Consider the following 21,612-nt stretch of genomic DNA (forward strand, 5'->3'; position numbering starts at 1 on the left):
ATCTGCCAAATTGATTTATAAAAAGTGAAAAATATAGCTATATATTGACTATGGCAGCCACTAATTAATCATCATTCCGTAAATTAAAATTGGAATAGTGTGTTAAACTATATTTCTAGTTCATATCATCATCATAATTTAAATCGGTTTACAAAACTTTGATACATGCAATTTTATCATATACTACTTAAATAGAAGTGGCACTATATCCATATGATCATATCATCACCAATATTTAGCAATGGCTTCAAACTGGTTGTCTCAAAGCATTGTTACTTTCTTTCTTCTATCCATTTGGGGCTTTCATCATGTTCATTGTCAAGACAACATATTCACAGTTTCCCAATTTGGTGCCATTCCTGATGCCCAAACAGATAACAAACAGGTACAATACAACTGAATGAATTCATACTAAGCGGATAAAGAAGCATTGTCACACAAATTAATAAATATATATCGACAATACAACTACCATAGTCTATATTTTGTATACAATTTTCTATTTTTCTTTTTTCATTATAATACTACATCCGTCCACGAAAAATATTCCCATAGTCCTTTTTTTTGCCACAAAAAAAAAATAATCTCATTTCAAAAATGAAAATTACTATTTATCATACTTTATCTACTTTTTCGCTCAAATCTCACACTTTATCCATTTTTTCATCTTCTCTCTTACTTTACCAAAATCTTATTAAAACCCGGGTCGTTAGCTTTTTCACCTCCTTTTTTAATTCAGGGTTGTGATTTAATTGCAGGCTTTTTTAAATGCATGGAAAAATGCTTGCGCGACTGATGGAGGCACAATTAGTATTCCAACAGGAAATTATCTAATAAGTGATGCTGAATTCTTAGGGCCATGCATTGGCCAAACCAATTTTGTACTAAATGGAATCCTAAATGCTCCTATTGTTCCTACTCCCAAACTTGATTATTGGGTCATGTTTCGCAATGTCGATAGCCTTTCCATATCTGGCACAGGCACCTTAAATGGAAATGGAGACTCATATTGGAAATCCAAACAATCCACCATTATAACGGTACATCATTTAATTACTCCTCTCTATTAGTCATTTACACTAATTTCATTTTTTTATCGTAATTGACACTCTTACTTTTTACCATAATTTTAATTTACAGTCACTGAAGCTACAACGTGTGAACAATGTGACAGTGAGCGACATAAATTCCATGGACAGCAAAAAATTCCACTTGGTGGTCCACAATTGCAATGGCGTAACCATCACCAACATCCGCGCCACCGCTCATGCCGAGAGCCCCAACACCGACGGCATCCACCTGGCAACCTCGAACGACATCAGAATCTATGATTCAAACTTCGCCACGGGCGACGATTGCATCTCCATAGGAGACGGAGTGACCAACATGAATGTGAGTGGGGTGAACTGTGGGCCGGGCCACGGCATCAGCATCGGGAGCCTCGGGTTGTATCCCGGGGAGAAGGAAGTCCGGTCAATTCGGGTCACCAATTGCAATTTGACCAACACCGATAACGGGCTGAGGATCAAGACATTTGGGGCTTCTCCACCGGGCCTTGTTTCGGATGTCCATTTTGAGGACATAATGGTGAATAATGTGCTAAATCCGATAATCATAGATCAGCATTATTGTCCAAGCGGGAAATGTGCGGGTGGTGAATCCAGAGTTTCTATAAAAGATGTGAGTTTCATCAACGTTCGTGGCACCTCGGGTACACCCGTTGGGGTGAAGTTTGACTGCAGCAAATCGCTGCCTTGCAAAGCCATTGAACTGACGGGAGTTAGCTTGACTTTCAAAGGAAACTCAACCACTGCATTTTGCTCCTCAGCTCATGTCAAATTTCTTGGATCGGCTAACCAAATTCCTTCGAGTTGTTGATCCAGGCCGGACAATAATAAATATAATATTTAAATCATTATTTTAAAATATACAGTATAATTTAAGTACTATTGTCTTCTATTGTGTGTGATAGTTAATAACTATTGACTATCCCATATCTTGAACGTTAGCACTAGAAGACCCAAGATTTTTTTTCAGCAAAATACCTGTCCCTAAAAGTCGGAAAAATATCAAATATTAAAAAAAGAAGAAAAAAGTCAAACAAAACTAATACTGTAAATACTTAAAACTAACGCAACCAAAAAAAAAATATAATTTGATTATCAAATATATCAATTATCAAATTCATAATAAGTCTAGAACGCATAGATATATGAATGTGGATTTACAATTAATATTCCCTCCGTCCCAGATAATTTGGGACACTTTGACCGGGCACATGTTTTAAGAAATATAATGAAAAGTGAGTTTAAAAAGTTAGTGGAATGTGGGTCCTACTTTTATATACTATTAGTTTTATAATAAAATGAGACTATGAATGAGTTAGTGGAAGATGAGGTCCACTACAAAAAATAGTAAAAGTGAAATGAGATAAATTATGTGGGACAGACCGAAATGGAAAACTGAGATAAATTATCTGGGACGGAGGGAGTATTATTTGTAGGCAAAATTAGGGTAAAAGAAATAAATACATGTTTACAATTTAACAAATTAATGGTCATAATCTTCAATCTTCAAATATTAATTAATAATGATAGCTCTTAATTCTAAATTCAATCCATGGGGTTGGGAGTAATTAAAAGCAGCGAAAGAGTAAAGACCCAGCCCAAAAGGAAAAATCTACTACTAAACATGCATGGTATTGAATTTAGAGCTTATGGTGTATTTCTAAGTTCAACAAAATTCCAAAAATCCAATTCTTCATCTTCTTCTTGTAAAAATCATGCATTAAATATGTCCGGTCAATGAATTTTGACCAAATAATAAATATGACGAGACATTTAATTTTGTGAAATTAAATGATATAGCGTCGATCTACATTTTACGTAGATAAATGTAGTATATTCACTTTCTCAAATCCGATTTCCGGTGAGTGAGAAATAGTGGATTAAAGTTGGGCATAATTAGCTTTTAATTAAAGCTTGGAGTTTGAGCTTAGGGAGTAATTAACTAGTGTTAATTATCCCACATAGGAGAAGTGACACATATTTTAATGTGTTTAAATTAAGTGACTTTATGTTACTTAATAATTATAGTGGACCAAGATGGGTGAAAGAGCCCACACGCGCGCGTCGCCGCCGCCCGCCCGAGCCCGAGCCCGTGCTCGTGGTCGCGGCCGCGGCCGCGGGCCCGATCCCGATCCCGATCTTGGACTTGGAATTGGACTTGGACTTGGACTTGGATCTTGGCTCCACACGCGAAAGGCACACTCCTGCCACACGCCTGTAACCGACGACGGTTACGAATTTGCCATGATGAGCCTTTAATGGCTTGGTTGACCCTGCATGGTGGCTTGGCCTATAAATAGGCTAGCCATACCACTGCATTAGCTACACAAAAACAAGCATTCTCTGCATTCATAAGCTCTCTCCCTTTCTCTGCATTGTCTTTCTGTCGAAGCTATGCCCTCTCCTCCATCCAGTTCGCCAGAGCTCTGCTGATAGCGGTGCTGCTTCACCAGAGACGTAGTCGTTTTACCTTTGGGGACGACACGCCAAACCGAGAGCACTACCGGGGCGTATCTCGTCTTGCGGGAAGAGGCCTCCTCGACTCGGCTAATTCACGATTTAGTTGTTTCGATTTTCCGTTGTAATTTTAAGTTCAGTTTCTCCTTTTGTATTCTTTCTTTTGGGTTGTATTACGCCATGTTGTATCTCTTGTAATCCCCAGAAATCAACACTTCTTCTTCTCGCGGACTTCCAGAAGCTCCTCCCGCAGTTTGCAACTCATTGTGCCCTTGTTCTGCCCAGCCATCGTGGGGTTGAATCCGAGTTTCCATGAGGTCGAGAGGGTCTCGGAAACCCGATTCCAGTGGTACTCGTGGTCATGGCTCGATGGTGAGGTCGGTCGACCCCACCCACAGCCGTTGTTAAGGGAATCATGTGAATACCGTAATATTGAATATCATTTATATTTTCTGCCCTATTTAAAAAAATTAATTGAAACACTATTTGTTCTCACTAAATTTACGTGAGCTGAAAATGTACCAATTTACCACAACTTCTAGTTTTGTACGTGATCCAAATATTCTAACTCCAAAGCATATGATTTGGCAATCGTATAAAAAATTAAAATAATTTGAATTTGTGTATTTGAATGCTAAATTAATTAAAAGTTTGGGTGAAAGCTTGTGTATTTATTTATAATTATCATATACGAGTATTATTTCATTTTGATCCAAGGTGCATTGAGCTATAAGAATATATTACTCCACTTTATTATCATAATATTTGAATGGGCTGGGCCGATCGAAGCTCGGCCCATATGGTATCCGAGGGAACATGTTAGGGTTTAACAAACAATGGAGTGAAATCAACTTCTCTCTGTAAACCCTTCTCTCTAGATCACTCCATCTCCATTTCTCAACCGCCTCTGCAAATTCCAATATGGCTAACGCGCAGAAAGCCGCGAATGTGCTGACGAACATAGCGCGCGCCGCCTTCGCCGTTGGAATCGGTGGTGCCGCGGTCAATTCCTGTCTCTACACCGTCGACGGTGGCCAACGCGCCGTGATCTTCGACCGTTTCCAAGGAGTCAAGTCTGATACCGTCGGCGAAGGAACTCACTTCTTGGTCCCTTGGCTTCAGAAACCCTTCATCTTCGACATCCGCACTCGCCCCCACACCTTCTCCTCTATTTCCGGTAATTTATTTTTCATTTCAGTTAGCTTTTTATCTGTTCAGATCCTCTAATATTTGATCGTAGTTTTTCTTACTTTCCGACTATGACATTAGTTGATAAAATAGTACCACGATCATTAATTTTTCTATTACCGTAATACGATTTCATTTCTTAGCTTAGGTTTACCATCTCTATATATTTCGACGGTTACTAGATTTTTCTGTGAATATGAAGGCATACAATTGGATTCCATGCTCTTTTATCCGTTTTATTGTATAATTTTGTTGAATTTTGACTTGTATAATGGAAATTATATGGCTGAAAAGTTTTTTCCTCAAAATATTAGGCACAAAGGATTTGCAGATGGTTAATCTGACACTGCGTGTGCTATCTCGCCCTGAGGTGAATAAGCTTTCCGATATTTTCCAAACCCTAGGGCTTGAGTATGATGAGAAAGTCCTGCCATCTATTGGCAATGAGGTTCTGAAGGCTGTTGTTGCTCAATTCAATGCTGACCAATTGCTGACTGAGCGCCCCCATGTTTCTGCTCTTGTGAGAGAGAGTTTGATCAGAAGGGCCAAGGATTTCAATATTGTTTTGGATGATGTTGCCATCACACACTTATCGTATGGTGCGGAATTTTCAAAGGCTGTGGAGCAGAAGCAAGTAGCCCAACAAGAGGCAGAGAGGTCTAAGTTTGTGGTCATGAAGGCAGAGCAGGAGAGGAGGGCTGCTATCATTAGGGCTGAGGGTGAAAGTGAGTCCGCTAAGCTGATTTCTGATGCGACTCAAGCTGCAGGGATGGGATTGATTGAGCTGAGGAAGATTGAGGCAGCCAAGGAAAATGCAGCGTCCATGTCAAGGAATGGGAATGTGGTTTATCTGCCTAGCAGCAACAACATGCTTCTTGGGGTTAATCCTGCACGTTAGATATGAGGTATGGTTCATTGATGTCAGCATTAATGAGTATTTTTGGTTCGATTGATTTTGAGAGTGGGTGTATTAATGATTTGCTTGAAACGGAGTAACATGTTCCGTATGCCTTTAGATGAGATACATGCATTGAAGTTACTTGTTCAACTTTGTGAGTCCATAATTCACTTAATTGCCTTTGTCCTTTTGATTTGTCGGCTTGCATGTTAGCTCTATAAAATATGAATTGCACAAGTATGAATATAGTGGATTCATGATTGGTTAGTTGTCAAATGAGTCTCATTGCCATATAGCTCCTCAGAAAAATAAGCATTTGATGCTTCAAGTTTTATCTTAATATGCTTACATTGATAATAGTATCAATATAAACATTCCTGTTGAGACACGTGAAGATCCTTCAGTTTATGTGGAAATTAATGACGGTTGAGATGTAGATAACGTTCACTTGTGGGCTTTTGTTATCAAATAAATAAATTTTATCTTTGATGTTCATTATGCTAGACTGGCCTCCATAACTTCTTTTCTAATTGACCTCTCCCATTTCCTCTTTGTTGCATGGTGTTGAAGATTGCCGGCTTTGGTTCCATTGTTTTGGCTTCTTCGGGAGATATTTGAGCTTTCGATTTGCAGATTCTTATGCCGCGATGAGTTGTAAGAATGTTAAGGATCCAGATGAGATATAATAAATCTAAAACTGTGCCCCTTTTCTCTATTCTTGGAAATTCGAATCGTCTGTCCTCATTAACTGGTGCACTCACTATACCTACTTATCTCAGTGCTTGTTACTAATGATGATTCATATCTTCTGCTTAATATGAGATGTGGTTTCTGCTTCTTTTTATGCTTTGGGGTTGCTTCATGTTATCCTTTTCCTTTTTATGTTGTTTTACTCAACGTAGATTTGCAGAATAATTAATAATAGCAGTATGCATGCACTTTTTTAGCTCTTTGGAGAATCCCAACCCATTTATGGAGGGCATACTCTCTTCCCCAAACTCGGTTCAAAATTGCAATTCATTGCCGTCCAGTTTTCCCTCTTCCTTTTTGCCTATTTTATAATTTTTTTTTATTTATGATTAATTTTTTAAATCAAAATTTCTCTAAACTTTTTGTTGTCCTAAACTTAAAAAAAATCATGCGAGCTCTTGCTTAAAGAAATTAAAGCTTGGTATGAAATACTTGCGGAGGATTACAAAGTTCCACAACCATCCTCTGACGGTAATAGCTTCTCCACAAACTCCCTCAAAATTTCAGTATCGTCGATAAATATTGGACACTAATGTTTCTCTCATCTGACTGTAGGAAGTCCAAAGTTAGATTTCTTGAGCGATGACTTGAAAGTTTTGGTCGACAAGAATTTGAAGATTGTAACAAATTGGAAAGTTGATATGCTAAGACTTGGAATTGTTAATTAGATCAAAACTTATTGGTTAAATTGTTGAATGTCAGATAAGTATAATGAACTTTTTTAGACAAATGTTTTTGTTAATAATACACACCTATACAGCTACACTCACACTAGCACATTAAAATGAAACAATGTTTTAGAGCTCACAATCGTAATAAAAATAGAACCCGATGTAGAGAATATCATCATTATAAAAGCAGAACCCCAGATAGAAAATTACTCCACATTCGAAGCTACAGTAACTTCTCAGAACACAAGCAAGCGTAAATCAAGATTTCCTCTTTATTATTGTCTTAAAAAATAAAATTATTTGACACTCAACTCGTCATACATATTTCTTATGTCTTTGCCTCGTACCAGATAACATGCTTAAGATGGAAGGACGAGTAGCCTGAGAAGGTGATTACAAGGTAGGAGGGATCCATATGTAGCCGTGAGTTTGAACGTAACCCACCTTTTCTCCAACAGTTGATCTGCTTCTGCAGGGCCTCGGCTTCCAGGCTTGTACGGAAGGGATTTGAACTCCCCTTTTATCAATCCGGTGCAAAAGGGGTGTGAAAATCTCCCAAGCAGCCTGTACATCGGTTATATTAATACAAGAAGTTCGAGTAAAAGCTGTGAAATAGAAGTCTAGTGTTTACCTTCAACTCATCTCTGCGGACAAAATGCTGCTGATCACCTTTTATGCTGCATATAAAGATAGCATTTATCGTGAATGAAGAAGCAAAAAAAACACTAGAGAAAATGTATGTATAGATCAGATAAGCATACGTGTCAAGAATTAGACCCTCATAGGCTTCAGGTATGACAACCCCTTGGTAGCGTTGCATATATGACAAGTCGAGTTCACTCTGAGCAGTTGACATTTCCAGCCCAGGCTGCTTCACCTGCATGATTAGGAAGAAAATAGAGTTCAGACGATGGGAATCATCAGAGCTCCAATTGCAGCAAACTAACATCATTGAATGTAACTTGCCGTCAGTTTCATGTATATTGCCTCTGAAGGTTGCAGACGGATGACAAATTCATTTCTTCCTTGCTTTTGACCTGCACACAAAATTTGACTTAGATTATTGGAATCGAAACATTGAACCTCCAAATTTTCATACCATTGAATTTGCAGATCGGAGACACTGGACGGATTCCGTGTTTTCACTATAATTTATGGGACAATTGCGTGTTTTCACTATTCCATTGCTCCTATAGATGAGTATTCATAATCACCAACTTATTTTCTTAAATGCTATTAGGATGAAGCAAACAACAACCAGTAGTTCCCCCAGAGAGGAAATTCATGTTTGATGTTATCCAGTTTCTTACAGTCACACATAGCAGAAGTAAAAGTTGCAAGGAAGATGACAACATAAGAATTATATACCACATACATTAAAAAAATAATATAATACATACATCTAAAGATATCGCCAGGAACATCCTTGAATTGTTTCTGCTTTTCTTGAATTTAAAGCCTTTCCAGTCTTGAGTATAAAGGGCACACCTACAGCAAGTCAGTAAATGATTTAATCAGAAATTCTATTTTCAAGGTATACTTATCCATTCATGTAGGAAAAGAGAGAGAAAATCACAAATTTTATTATTCGTGGCTACCTTCCCATCTTTCATTATGTATATGTAGAATCGCTGTTGCAAAAGTAGGAGTATCTGAGTCGTCTGGAACTGTTGGATCATCCTTGTAGCCTTCATATTGTCCGAGCACCACCCCTTCATCTTTGATTGGAAGAACTGATTGAAGAACCTGAACTCCAACTAAATAATTAGTGAGAGACGAGCTAACAATCATATGCAGGTAGCTCCATGTGAGATTAAAAGCCAAAAATGAAGCTAGGAACTTAAAATAGAAGTCAAAGTTCATCTTCAACTTTGAGTGTTCTTGCAAGAAGGAAAATATACAATCAATTAGGATTTATTATCCTACCTTCACTTTCTCGTCCCGAATATGCTCAGGTTTCAAGGAAACAGGTTTCTCCATTGCAACAAGACAGAACCTGCAAGTTTTATAAATTGTGATGTCAGGTAAGTGGAAAGCATATTATAAATTTAAATGGTTCACCACAAAGCATTAAATGGTTCGCCTACAAGCGCAATAGGAGCAGCTTCGCAAGCACTTTGATCAGGTAAAGAAGCCGGTCAATTTGTTCTCGTCGGAGTACGAGAAGTGCTTGAGGGAGCAGGGCAGCGGCGAGAGTTTGACGGATGTGCGCGATAGAGCGCTTGCGTCGTACATTTCATTGTACGGCGATTTCAAGCATTACAACTCCTGGCTCCTCTTGAAGGACAAGCAGAAGTTCCAATGAGAGATTCTGCCCCTATCGGCTGCGGCGAAGAGGACTAAGAACACCGCCGCCGGTGATTATACGAGCAGCGACAGCGGCGCACCTCCGATGGACCTCAACCAGCCGATGTACGAGGATAAGAGTTCCGGCACACTGATGTCCTCCCGGCATCCCATTGGCAGCAAGGCTGCCAATAACAAGGGCAAGGCGAAGGCGACATCCTCACAGGCCGCGGCCCTGGCCCCGACCCCGACTTCGGCTGCGAGACATGCCTACGCGGAGTTGTTGGCGGCCGTCAACCGGAGGACGTTGTCGGACACGCACCACGCCCTCATGCAGTGCGAGGACCCGGGCAAAGCCGAATACCTCAAGTGGATGATCGATGATCTGCGCCGCAAGCTGGGAATGAACTAGTAATGTAGGATTTAGTGAACTTGTTTTTTATTTCTAACTCTTGTAACTTTTTTTTAATTAGTAAAGTAAGATTGTAGTGTTTTTTTATTTATAATTTTGCATGACATATTTGAAAATATAAAAAATTAATTAATAAAATAGTAGTGAAAACTATAGGGCGGACTTTAGGGCGTCTCACTGCAGGTGGAAGGATAAGAGGATAGAATGATGATGTGGCGGAGCATAGGGCGCCCTTTAGGGCGGACTTTAGGGTGCCCATTGTGGATGCTCTTAGACCTGTAGGTTGGTAGGTGATGGTAAGGGAGCTCTCACTCACTATCAAATTCACATCACATATAGGTACAGATTTGGTTTCCTCAATTTGAATATTCATGTGGAAATTTAAGATTCGATTACTGGTCTAATAAGTAGAAACTTCTAAATTGAAGTGGGTAGGACTTAATTATTATGAATTTTAATATAAAATTAATAAAATAAAATAGAGATAGAAAAAAATAGTTGATATTGCTAATGGAAATGAGATCCTCCCTAAAAAAATATTTACTATTAAGAGTATCTCCAACAAAATTAAAATAACTTTGATTCCTTGCCTTGTCACTCCAACACAATTAATCACACTTACATATATTAACTCATATACAAATGTGTTCTTTTATATAAGCTAGTCAAAGCTTAACCTTTAGTACTTTTTAACAAGTTGCATCTAAAAATATATTTTAAAATAACTATCAAAACTCTAACTTGTATTGAAAAGAAAATTGCTACGACATGGAATACTACAATACAATCGCTACACTGAAGAAACTAAAGAAGACAATTAAAAATTGAAGTGAGCGAACCACCAAAACATAAAATGGGTCACTTAATCTCATCTTTTATACTTTTACACGTTTTGCTATTGTTTTACCTTTATTATTAACAAAATTGAGTATATATCATGATTTAATAATTTACTATTCAAGTGCTTGTACTCCAAAACTTTATCTATATTGTACTCGTACCACTTATATTTTGAAATATATTTAAAATTATATTATCTCCGACCATGAAAAATAATTTTGATAATAGATGACATGAGTTTTAATGCAACCTTGTAAAATAAGATAAATAAATAAAAAAATATTTGATAATTTTTAGTAAAATATGAGATCCACTTATTAAATAGAGATATTTAACATAAATAGATAGGACTAAACTTACTGAATAAACTAAAATGAAAAAAAAATCATGAACCGAGTTATTAGCATATTAGAGCATCCACTACGTTGTCCCCCCACCGTCCCTTAAACTACTATTTGAGGGCCCCACTGTACTTTATTCCTCCATCCCTTAACTAAGGGACGGAACCTGCAACGCTCCGTTCCTTAACCGTCTCTTATTCCGTCCCTTAAATTACTATTCATTCAATTTCATTTTTTATTTTTTTCCCAACCCAATTCAATTAAAACAAACACGCTTTATTAAAATTAAAACAACATTAAAATTCAAAAAAATAGAAAATGGACATAATTAAAATCCTAAAAAAATAAAAATCACATAATTTAATTTTCTCCGCCAAAGTTTTTCCAAATGTGCTTAATTAGATCCTCTTGGAGTTGGGCGTGGGCGCTAGAGTCGCGTGTCCTTGCCCGAATAGACAACCGTTCTTGTATAGACGGATGCGCTCCACTTCGCGGCGGACTACTTGCGGTTGAGCTTCCGGGGGATTCGGGGTCAAACCAATTTCCCGCATCGGGTCCTTCGTCTTGGACAATCATGTTGTGCAAGATTATGCACGTATACATGATGTCGACCATGCTCTCCATGAACCACGAACGAGCCGAGGCTTTGATGATGTTGAAGCGCGTTTGGAGAACCCCGAACGCACTCTCCACATCCTTGCGAACAGCCTCCTGCTTCTGCGCAAAAAGAGTCTGCTTTGGGTTCGCAGGCCTGTTGCACGTCTTCACGAAGGTCGGCCACTTCGGGTAGATGCCGTCGGCGAGATAGTACCCCATTTTATATAGCCGGTTGTTGGCGACGAAGTTGATGGCCGGCGCTTTACCATCCAAAACTTTGGTAAAGAGGTCGGACTGGTGGAGCACGTTTATGTCGTTGTTCGAGCCAGGGATCCCGAAGTACGCGTGCCAGATCCAAAGCCGGTAGTCGGCAACGGCCTCGAGTACAACGGTTGGGTGGGTGCCTTTGTGGCCGCTCGTGTAGGACCCCCTCCAAGCCACCGGGCAATTCTTCCATTGCCAGTGCATGCAATCGACACTGCCAAGCATCCCGGGGAATCCGTGCACTTGTTCGTGCATGTCGAGGAGGAACTGACAATCGGTCGTGCTTGCCCTCCGGAGAAATTCGTCGGTAAAGGTTGCCCGGACGCCTTTGCAGAATTTGAGCAAGCACATGCGCCTAGTGGTATCTCCGATGTGGAGGTATTCGTCAAACATGTCGGTCGTTTGTCCAGTCGCAAGCTGACGGATTGCTGCAATACATTTCTGCAGCGTCGTGTGGCTGGGACGCCCGACCGAGTAGAACCCTTCTCGAAAGAACTCTTCCCGGGCAGCCAAAGTATTCGCGATGTGGAGAAATATCGGTTTACTCATGCGGAAACGACGACGGAAGTAGGTTTCTCCCCAAATCGGGTTATCGCAGAAGTAGTCGTGTACTAACCTTGCGGCGGCTTCTCCCCGGTTGCGATGGATGTATGTCCGGGAGCGTCGTGGAGGCGGAGCGGCTTCCTCCGCCTCTCGGCGTCGATCTTCTTCAAGTGATTGTTCCATTAGTTGACGCATTTGCTCAAAAGGATCCATTTGTTTGAGTTGATTTAAGATGAAATTGGAGTGGTTATAGAGAGGATTTGAGAGGAATAGATGTGTGTTTGTGTGTGAAATGAGTATGAAATAGGATTATTTATAGAGTAAATAAATAAAAATAAATAAATAAAAAGAAAATAAAAAATTAACGGTAACATTACCCTTTGAAAAATAAATTTTTTTTGTTAAAATTCAATTTTTTTTAAAAAAATGAATTATTGCGTCATCCGTGACGACGCCCACTCGCGGGCAAGCGAGTGGGCGTCACGCATGCATCGGGGGCGCGACATGTCGCCCGGGCGCGTGACGGGCCGGCGGCTCCCTTGTCTCGCGGATACGGGCTACGGGACGGGACGAATGTTGCAACGCGTCCCGCGGCAGAACCGTCCCTCTGGGATGGAACGCGAGCCGCGCTTAGGACGCGTAGTGGATGCTCTTAGGATTTAGGATTCACCGTCCATTAATTTGGAAATAAAAAAATAAAAAATTTGTGAATAGACAAAAAAATTATGTACAGTTGGATTCAGCGTCCATTCATTTAATGATTAATTATGGTTCACCAATTCATAATTTGTTTTCTTTCAAAGTATCATTGCTCCCATTTAATAAAGACAGATGCACCAAAGTACGTGGGTCAAGAGAAAATTATCTAATTTTATATAAATTATACAAAGCCCGCGAAGAGTTGGGCTGGACTGGGCTGGGCTGGGCCTGCTTATTGGTAAAACAGAAAAGACTGCGAAATATAAACAACACAATTACTACTATTATAACAAAAAATATTTTTAAAGATGATCAATAATAATTTATCATCTACCCGTGATTACTTAGATGACCTACGCTTCATTGTCATTATAACAAAGATAAACATGTGCATTTCGTAAAGAGCTTACTATTATCTATCTTCCTCAACATGACATCATAGCCATAGGTAAGCCTCGGATCAATGCTCCCATCAAATGATATAAGCCTTGGAAAATGATTGCTTTGCAAGCAAATCACAAAATCTGCACATGGTTCAGAATTGTATAAACTCTTGTTCTCTGTTTATCACAGATATTTGTAATAGATTACATTACAATTGCATGGAAGCAGTTGCCACTGGCCTCTAAACATGATCCATTCATATTTTATCTTCACCAAGGTTACCAGCATGTCAGGGAGTTGGTTCTGACTAATAAATTTGTGTGATTGATATTTGTTGGCAGGCATTTATGGAGGGATCAATCAGATTATAACTTGGAGCCTCCAATTTCATTTGTGTCATTGGATTTGCCATATCTATGAGGAAATCTAGATTTTGTACTTGGTGGTCAAGGTCGGGTCCAAATATAGCTACCGATCCTCTTTATTTTTTGCTCGCTTCTTTCGATAGGGTGCGACACTTGATGAACTACGCTGCGCAATTTATTTTTATGTACATTTAAATCATAAATGTGCATGCATAAAGTTACATGGTTCAATTGTACATGGATGTATTTGTGGATACAAGATTTATGAAGCTTGGTCGTTTGAATCGAAGCTTAAATTGACACATAATTTTTTATGCATTTTGTTTATGTAATATTATTAGTAGAAGTTATTCCATATTTTTGTCTTTGGATATGGAATAACTTTAAATTATTGGATCAATTGTTTCATTTTTTTGAGATACTTATGAATTAATGTATGAAATAGTCATTAGGTCACGGGTGGATATTATTGATGTGATAATAAAAAAAAGTGTAAAATATCTTGATCAAGTGCGACATAAGTGCAAAATGAATTAAATTTTGACTTGTTCCTATTTTGTCAATGAAACAAAAACGAATCTATGCCACTAATTAAACACATTAAACTTTTTTAGCAATAATTAAATACTACGCTGCAATTCAATGCTTAATCATTTGAATCAACTGTCTGTAATAGTAGCGGAAATGAGGGATAAGATAAAGATATTTGACTTGTTCATAAAGATAACCACACTTACATATGCACTAACAAATTCACTTTATTTATTCATCTTTTTTTTAATTGGAAATTCACCTCATTATGTAATTATCATTTCGGCTGCATGAAGCAACTATTGTTTGATAAGAAGTGTTCAACGATGAATTGTACTATTGAGTTTTTAAGATTGGTTTTTGATGTTGCGTCACGCATTCAAATCAAATGGATACAAGGAAAGGACTACTTCGCAGTAGAAAAAACACAAAATTATATATCGATCATACATTCCATCCATAATCCATTTGTTAAATATAGGAAAAGTATTAAATCTTCATTTTAAAATTAAATTTATCCCAAACTTTTTGCCAACCTAAAGACAAAATTTGTTGTCGTCGAAAATTGGACGTCGACACAATACACGTATACACTCTAGACTTTGATTTCATGAATCATGATCTCAAACAATAATTTTTTTATAAAATTATACTGAATTTACAAATTGGATCAATAAAGTAGTACCATTTTATCTAATATACTATAAATACATTTAACCCATCGCACGTTCACAAATATATCTGATCTCAATTAATAACATTAATTCCATTTCAATTTATAGATTTTTTTTCTTAAAAAAAGGCAAATTGGAGATGAAAAACCATTAATATTGGAGGAAAGAAAATCCATGTGATAATAATTAATGAAGAAGATTGGTCTTTGCACGTTGATATTTTCCAAAATTATTTTTCGAAAAAGAAAAGGAAAATAGTTCAAACTTCAAAAAAAAAAAGAGAAAACCAATAATTTCAGCAAAACCAGAAACAGCACACGAGTACAGCTCCACAGCCCATCATCAACAAGAACAGCAAACCCAAAAAATTATTTCCTTAATTTTCATTTTATCCCTCTCAACCTCAACCCCCATCCCAATTCACACACATTTCGCTTTCTCTCTCTAGTTTATCTCACTTACGGTTACGGGGCCTATTTCTAGAGTTTTGCTTTCAATCTCCACGGCCCTTTTCTGCATCACAAATTCAAACAAGCTCTTTACCTCAATTTTTACATCAATGGCCCATGATTCGTGCGCTCTCTGCTTCCGTACTTGCTGTACATGTACAGTTCTCTAGTTTTTATGCTTGTGCGTAGCTGTACAGCAATAGAGTTGCCTCTTTTGATGTTTTTTGGTGAGCGATTGTTGATGAATGAGGTTTAAATGGTTATTTTATATCGCGGCCCAGATCTTGAAACGTGCTGATCTGTGCTCGATAGTAGGGAATTTTGTGAAATAAGGAGAAAGATTGAAGACGAGGTTAGTTCATGAACTGGGCTTTTTTTAGTAGTACTACTTTTTGTGAATTTTTGTTGTGATTAGGCATCTTATCTTGATCGTTTTGTGTTAATTTTAATAAATAATATTGGTTTAAGGTTGATTTCCACATCTAGGTTATGATCATGCATAATTATGCTCGGGAAGAAAGTGGTCTTCAGTTGTTTAGAAGGGTGGACTTCACACTAGTTTACCTTTCTTTTGGAAAGAAAATAGGGAATTTTAGTTTCGTATTTAGCTTGATGAAAATAAAATCTGTGATTTTGGGCTTATTCTTGTTTTAATCTCATTTTTTCCTTTTACAGATGACAATTCCATCGCTGGAAAGAGTGTTTGCACATTGGGGAGTCCGGATTTATATGTAGCTAGTAGAATCGGTCTGATGATTGTTTTGCTACTGTTCCTTTACTTCCATTACCACTTATGATGTGCCTCCAGTTGTGAAGCATTTGCTTGTTCGTTCGCGGGAGTTTCGTACACTTGAGGAATATTGTGACCGTTTTGCACTTAGTGATGATAAAGAATATTCTTAACAAGCTTCCACGGAAACATAGCAAGTTAGTGGATAATCGCGATGGAGGATCCTCTACATACACTTCGAACGCTTCAGCTACTTCAAAAAATGCTTATGCCACAGGTGTCCTGTCAGGCAGTTCTAATCCTGCAGCTGTTTCTGGGATGAATTCATCTTCAAATTCAGTTGCAAATTACGGAAATAACTCAGTAAGTACTAAGGTCAATGGAAATGCAGGATATGTTCCGTATGAAGCTTTGCCTAGCTTCAAAGATGTCCCAAATTCTGAGAAGCAAAGCTTGTTTATAAAAAAGGTGCATATGTGTTGTGTTATATTTGACTTCACTGACCCCACAAAGAATTTGAAAGAAAAAGAGATCAAGCGGCAGACATTAGTTGAGCTCGTTGACTATATCGCTTCAGCAAATCAGAAATTCACAGAATCTGCCATGCAAGAAATGGTAAAAATGGTATCCACAAATTTATTCCGGACGCTTTCCACACAGCCTCGTGAAAACAAAATATTGGAAGCCTTTGATTTGGAAGAAGAGGAGCCCTTGATGGATCCGGCATGGCCTCATTTGCAAGTTGTATATGAATTTCTTCTGAGGTTTGTGGCTTCGCCAGAGACAGATGCAAAGCTAGCAAAGCGTTACATTGATCACTCTTTTGTTCTGAGGTTATTAGATCTCTTTGACTCAGAAGATCCTAGAGAAAGGGACTATTTAAAGACTGTGCTACATCGGATATATGGAAAGTTCATGGTTCATCGCCCCTTCATCAGAAAAGCTATCAATAATATATTCTACCACTTCATATTTGAAACAGAAAAGCATAATGGGATTGCTGAGCTGTTGGAAATTCTGGGTAGCATTATAAATGGTTTTGCATTGCCTTTGAAAGAAGAGCACAAGCTTTTCCTTGTTCGGGCACTCATTCCTCTTCACAAACCGAAGTGCATCCCCATGTACCATCAGCAGCTATCTTACTGCATAACACAATTCGTGGAGAAGGACTGCAAACTTGCTGATACTGTCATAAGAGGATTACTGAAGTATTGGCCAATCACTAACAGTTCAAAGGAGGTAATGTTCTTGGGTGAGCTAGAGGAAGTGTTGGAAGCGACTCAGCCTCCAGAGTTTCAGCGCTGTATGGTTCCTCTCTTCCGCAAGATTGCTCGTTGCCTGAGCAGTTCACATTTTCAGGTTGTCCTCGTGAAAAAGGATTCAATTTCTATTTTTACAGTCAAATTAGTGTTCTTTCAACTTGTTATGACACTAGCTGCCCACCATTTTAACTTAATCCTTTTGAATTTTCTTGGTTCATATATCTGATTACATAGGTAACCTTCATATTTTGGCAATTCTGCAGTACATATTCACTACTAATTACTACTATTGCTTTTAGTTTTCTGCAGTTTCTATTATTCTATGTGTCTTTTTTCTCAATGCCCACTTACCAGTTTAGATGGAGCTGGATCAAAGGCTTGTTCTGTTTTTTCCAAATTGCCTTTCTTGCCGAGTATAGACTGTGTAGAGAGTGTGACTGTGAGAGTAATTCTCAGTATAGTGGACTAAACCTATTTTGTTAGAACATGTCTTATTGGTAATATAGAGTAATTTAGTGAGTCAATGGTAGGAAGGACTTTCTCTAGAATTGAAGTAATGGACGGGGGAGGGGTTTTATTATCAGCTGTATACTGGATATCTTTCAGAGTCCAATTAAACAACTAGTTTAACATATATTGACTTATTTGTTGGTTGCAATATCTTTCTTGGCACAAGGCTTGTACTTGCAGTATGATTGAGAAAAAAGTTCAGCTTTTGGCATGTACTCTAAAATAATCTCATGAAATACATGGTGGTATATGCTATTTCTCTAACACCGAAATGAAATTAACTGGATTTCTCTCTTTGGCCATCTTTGGTTGTTGCACTATCCTACTGGCTACAGGACTTATTATGCTTGCAGTTTTACGATCAAAAGGGAAAGAATATTTGGCTTTGACATCAATGCTTTGTTTATTAAGTTGATGGACACCATATGTAGGTTCAAACCGATTATATGCTTATTGCTTTCTTCTAATTAACTTGAAATTTAAAAAAGTTTTGTACTTTTTCTTATACCCTTTTGTAGGTTCTAGGTATGCATGTGCTTGAATTGACTAGGATTCACTGCATTCGGTGTTTGGTAGCATAATTCTTACTGCTTGGCTTTCTTGTTTTTCTTATTTTGTTGGGTGGTGGAGGTGTGGATGGGATTTGTGATAGTGATAATGTCTTTTGCTTCTGTTCTTCAAAGATTGATTAGAAAAATATAAATTTTCTCCACTTATACAAGTGAAGATGTGAAAGGTATATGTAGTTTTGTAATCTGCAAGGAGCAGGAGCGGTAAAAAAGATTGCATTACCAGATCAAATTAACTCAACCCTTGAGTTTTTACTGAATCTTAATAACATTGCTAATTGAGTCCATATTATGTCATTACTTTGAAGAGATATTATGTATTGTGGAACTAGACTAGTCAACCAACCCCACTTTTCTATCATTCTTAGTGCCAGGTCAATGTTGCAGCTATGTATTCTTGGTATTTTTTGGTGCTGCTGCTAGGTTTAAACTAGCATAATCATTTTTATTTGTAGTACACTGGGATAACATTCTTGTATAGGCTGACTGTTAAAAACTCTTAAATCTTGTCCCACATCGACTTGGTGATGATCCTAGCTCATCTATATAATTATAGATAACCCTCTCTCTTATAAGCCCTTTTAAGGGGTGAGTGACCCATTTCTAATACTGACAATCCGAAACTCTTATAATATACTCTGTCCTTAAAATATATGTACATGCTGATTTTTTTTGGCCAGTTTAAGACTTCTACTGGGGAAGTCAAGTTTATGAAAAAAATTCTTGTCTACCCTTCTTCAATTAATGTTGTGAAAGCTAGGATTGATGACAACTATGCTTTATCAGATTAATGAATTGGAAAGTGCTATTAAGTATGGAATCATGACTCTACATTTGGGACATCTGGAAAAGGAAACTGTAGTAGTAATATGTTGGAACAGAGGGATTAGTAAATATAGGAATTAGAAATGGGCAATAGATTCAGTTTGTTGAAAAAATCTTTTAGCTGATTTTCTACCTGATTCTGAGAAACAGGAGAACTGCAATAGACTTGCAATCTTCCAAAATGTCTGATTTACTTCTGGGGTTTTGTTTCTTTCTTTTTTCTTAGCTCTTATAGTCTTCAAATTTTATATCCTTTCATATTTTATCTTTTTAAGAATGAAAGTTTTGTATTCTAGGTTTTTTAATAAATAAATAGCACATGTCATGCAACTCCCAACTCTTAAGTACCGTTGTTATTCAGGAATTTAATGAGGCTAATTATTTACGGCTCTCTGATCGTGTTTGTTAATCTTGGAACTACAGGTGGCAGAAAGGGCTCTCTTCTTATGGAACAACGATCACATCGAAAACCTGATCAAACAAAATCGTAAAGTTATCCTGCCAATCATCTTCCCTGCATTGGAGAGAAATGCAAGGGGCCACTGGAACCAGGCAGTACAGAGCTTGACACTGAATGTCCGCAAAATCTTCTCAGATGCAGATCCTGAACTCTTTGAGGAGTGTTTGCTCAAGTTCCAAGAAGACGAAGCGCAAGAAGAAGAAAACAAGAGGAAGCGGGAAGCAACATGGAGACGTCTGGAGGAAATAGCTGTGAAGAAAGCTGCCAGTAACGAACCAGTGCTCGTTTCTCCCAGGTCTAGTGCGAAGATGTCATCTGGCTAAAGATAAAGGAGGCTTATGCTTTTTTTAATCCTGACTTGCTATTTTGTGTTGCTGACCACAATGGGATCAATGGAGATGGAATGAAATCCCATATTTTCTTGATTGGTTCACGTTTTCCTCACCCAATCGGGTCGTGCAGGGAGTATAATGAGGTTACGCCAGAGACCTTGTTTTGATTGCAAGAAATAGTGAATGTACATATAGAATTGTGGTTGGCCAAGTTGTTTTACAATCTTCATGGAGGAAATTTACTGGCAAATGGCCTTTTCTTCAGCTTTAGCTATTAGCTATTAGCTATTAGAAATTTGCTGGAAATTTACTCTCATCTTCAATTATATATATATATATATATATATATATATATATATGTATGTACCATAGATGACCGGTGCTTGAGATACTCATTCAGCTTCTTCCCTTTAATCTCATTCTGCTCTTTGCCTTAGGCCATCTCTAGAGATAAAGAGAGATATCATAGTGTGAACAAGACTAGGAATTGATTGCGAAATTTGAGGAACAAGGAGAATCACTAATGGTGGCGGCGTGATGATTCAAAGTTGTGAATTTTACCGAATTCGCAAGGAAAATTGATGCCATCTTTATTTAATACTAGAGGCATGTTGATTTGTCTTAGACTTCACTAAGGGGGGTTTGGTTTGCAAGATTGTATCCGAGATTAAATTTGTAGTGTGTTTGGTTAATGAGATTCAATCCTACAACTTAATTCTAGATAATAATTATAAGATAATTAGTCATAGCTAACTTCATATGACTAAAATAATATCACAACTCAATCCTAGATTATATGTTGACATTATTTTATCAAGGAAATCGAACACCACCTAAGTAGTTTATTCGTCCCATTTTACATGATACATGACTCAAAATTTTTTATTATAGTAAGTAATGCAGTGTTTATAAATTATTATTGGGATCTCATTTATTAAGATATTTATGGGCACTTTATTCAATTTAAGTCACTGTAAATGCGATAATTCCAAATGAATTTGGAAAAACAAAACAAGAATTTTGCTTTCCTTCAAGACGAGATTTAGCATTAAAATTGTCTTCAAAAGGATGTAGTACGAAATACGAATGCGGTTACAATGGCCCCATTATTTTCTGATTATTTACTATATTTAAAATACAAAAAAACGAAGTTCCAGCTGGTATAAATACAAACATAGTTCAACCAGGGGACCCTCACTTATTATTTTGCATTAAAGCCCTAAATAATTATTAAAATAATAGACCACTAAAAATCATACTACTAATAGAACTGGAAATTTCTTAATTTTCTAGATGGCCATCTCCACCTAACTCATTTCTATTCTCTGCTTCTAGAGTTCATAAACCCCATGCCTCTCTCACGCATACTTGAGTTGTACGTCATGACTTTTCGTAGACCGTCTCCTTGAGTACAACCATCAAAAGCAGAAAAAAGGAACACCAAATGCGGTCTACGTGGCACGACACATTATTTAAATTCTCAAAATCTCAAATACTACGAATAAGAA

General features: G+C 37.7%; 3 protein-coding genes and 1 pseudogene across 3 annotated transcripts; 3 read left to right on the plus strand and 1 right to left on the minus strand.

Moving 5' to 3' along the window:
• The first annotated feature begins 241 nt into the window (after nt 1–241).
• On the plus strand, nt 242–1,878 carry LOC121752557 (exopolygalacturonase-like). Its single transcript, XM_042147686.1, has 3 exons — nt 242–385; nt 759–1,040; nt 1,141–1,878. The coding sequence occupies exons 1-3, from the start codon at nt 242–244 to the stop codon at nt 1,876–1,878; spliced, it is 1,164 nt and encodes a 387-aa protein (XP_042003620.1).
• A 2,476-nt stretch (nt 1,879–4,354) lies between these two features.
• Nucleotides 4,355–6,454, plus strand: LOC121750959 (prohibitin-3, mitochondrial-like). Its single transcript, XM_042145657.1, has 3 exons — nt 4,355–4,701; nt 5,027–5,617; nt 6,181–6,454. Exons 1-2 carry the CDS (start codon nt 4,446–4,448, stop codon nt 5,608–5,610), a joined length of 840 nt encoding a protein of 279 aa, XP_042001591.1. The 5' UTR covers nt 4,355–4,445; the 3' UTR covers nt 5,611–5,617; nt 6,181–6,454.
• Nucleotides 6,455–7,285: 831 nt separating this feature from the next.
• On the minus strand, nt 7,286–9,059 carry LOC121752558 (annotated as a pseudogene).
• A 6,230-nt stretch (nt 9,060–15,289) lies between these two features.
• Nucleotides 15,290–20,368, plus strand: LOC121750896 (serine/threonine protein phosphatase 2A 57 kDa regulatory subunit B' theta isoform-like). The gene is made up of 3 exons (XM_042145550.1): nt 15,290–15,768; nt 16,092–17,505; nt 19,736–20,368. The coding sequence occupies exons 2-3, from the start codon at nt 16,300–16,302 to the stop codon at nt 20,093–20,095; spliced, it is 1,566 nt and encodes a 521-aa protein (XP_042001484.1). The 5' UTR covers nt 15,290–15,768; nt 16,092–16,299; the 3' UTR covers nt 20,096–20,368.
• The last annotated feature ends 1,244 nt before the right edge of the window (nt 20,369–21,612 follow it).

Source organism: Salvia splendens, chromosome 10 (genome assembly GCF_004379255.2).
Source record: "Salvia splendens isolate huo1 chromosome 10, SspV2, whole genome shotgun sequence".
Lineage (NCBI taxonomy): Eukaryota > Viridiplantae > Streptophyta > Magnoliopsida > Lamiales > Lamiaceae > Salvia > Salvia splendens.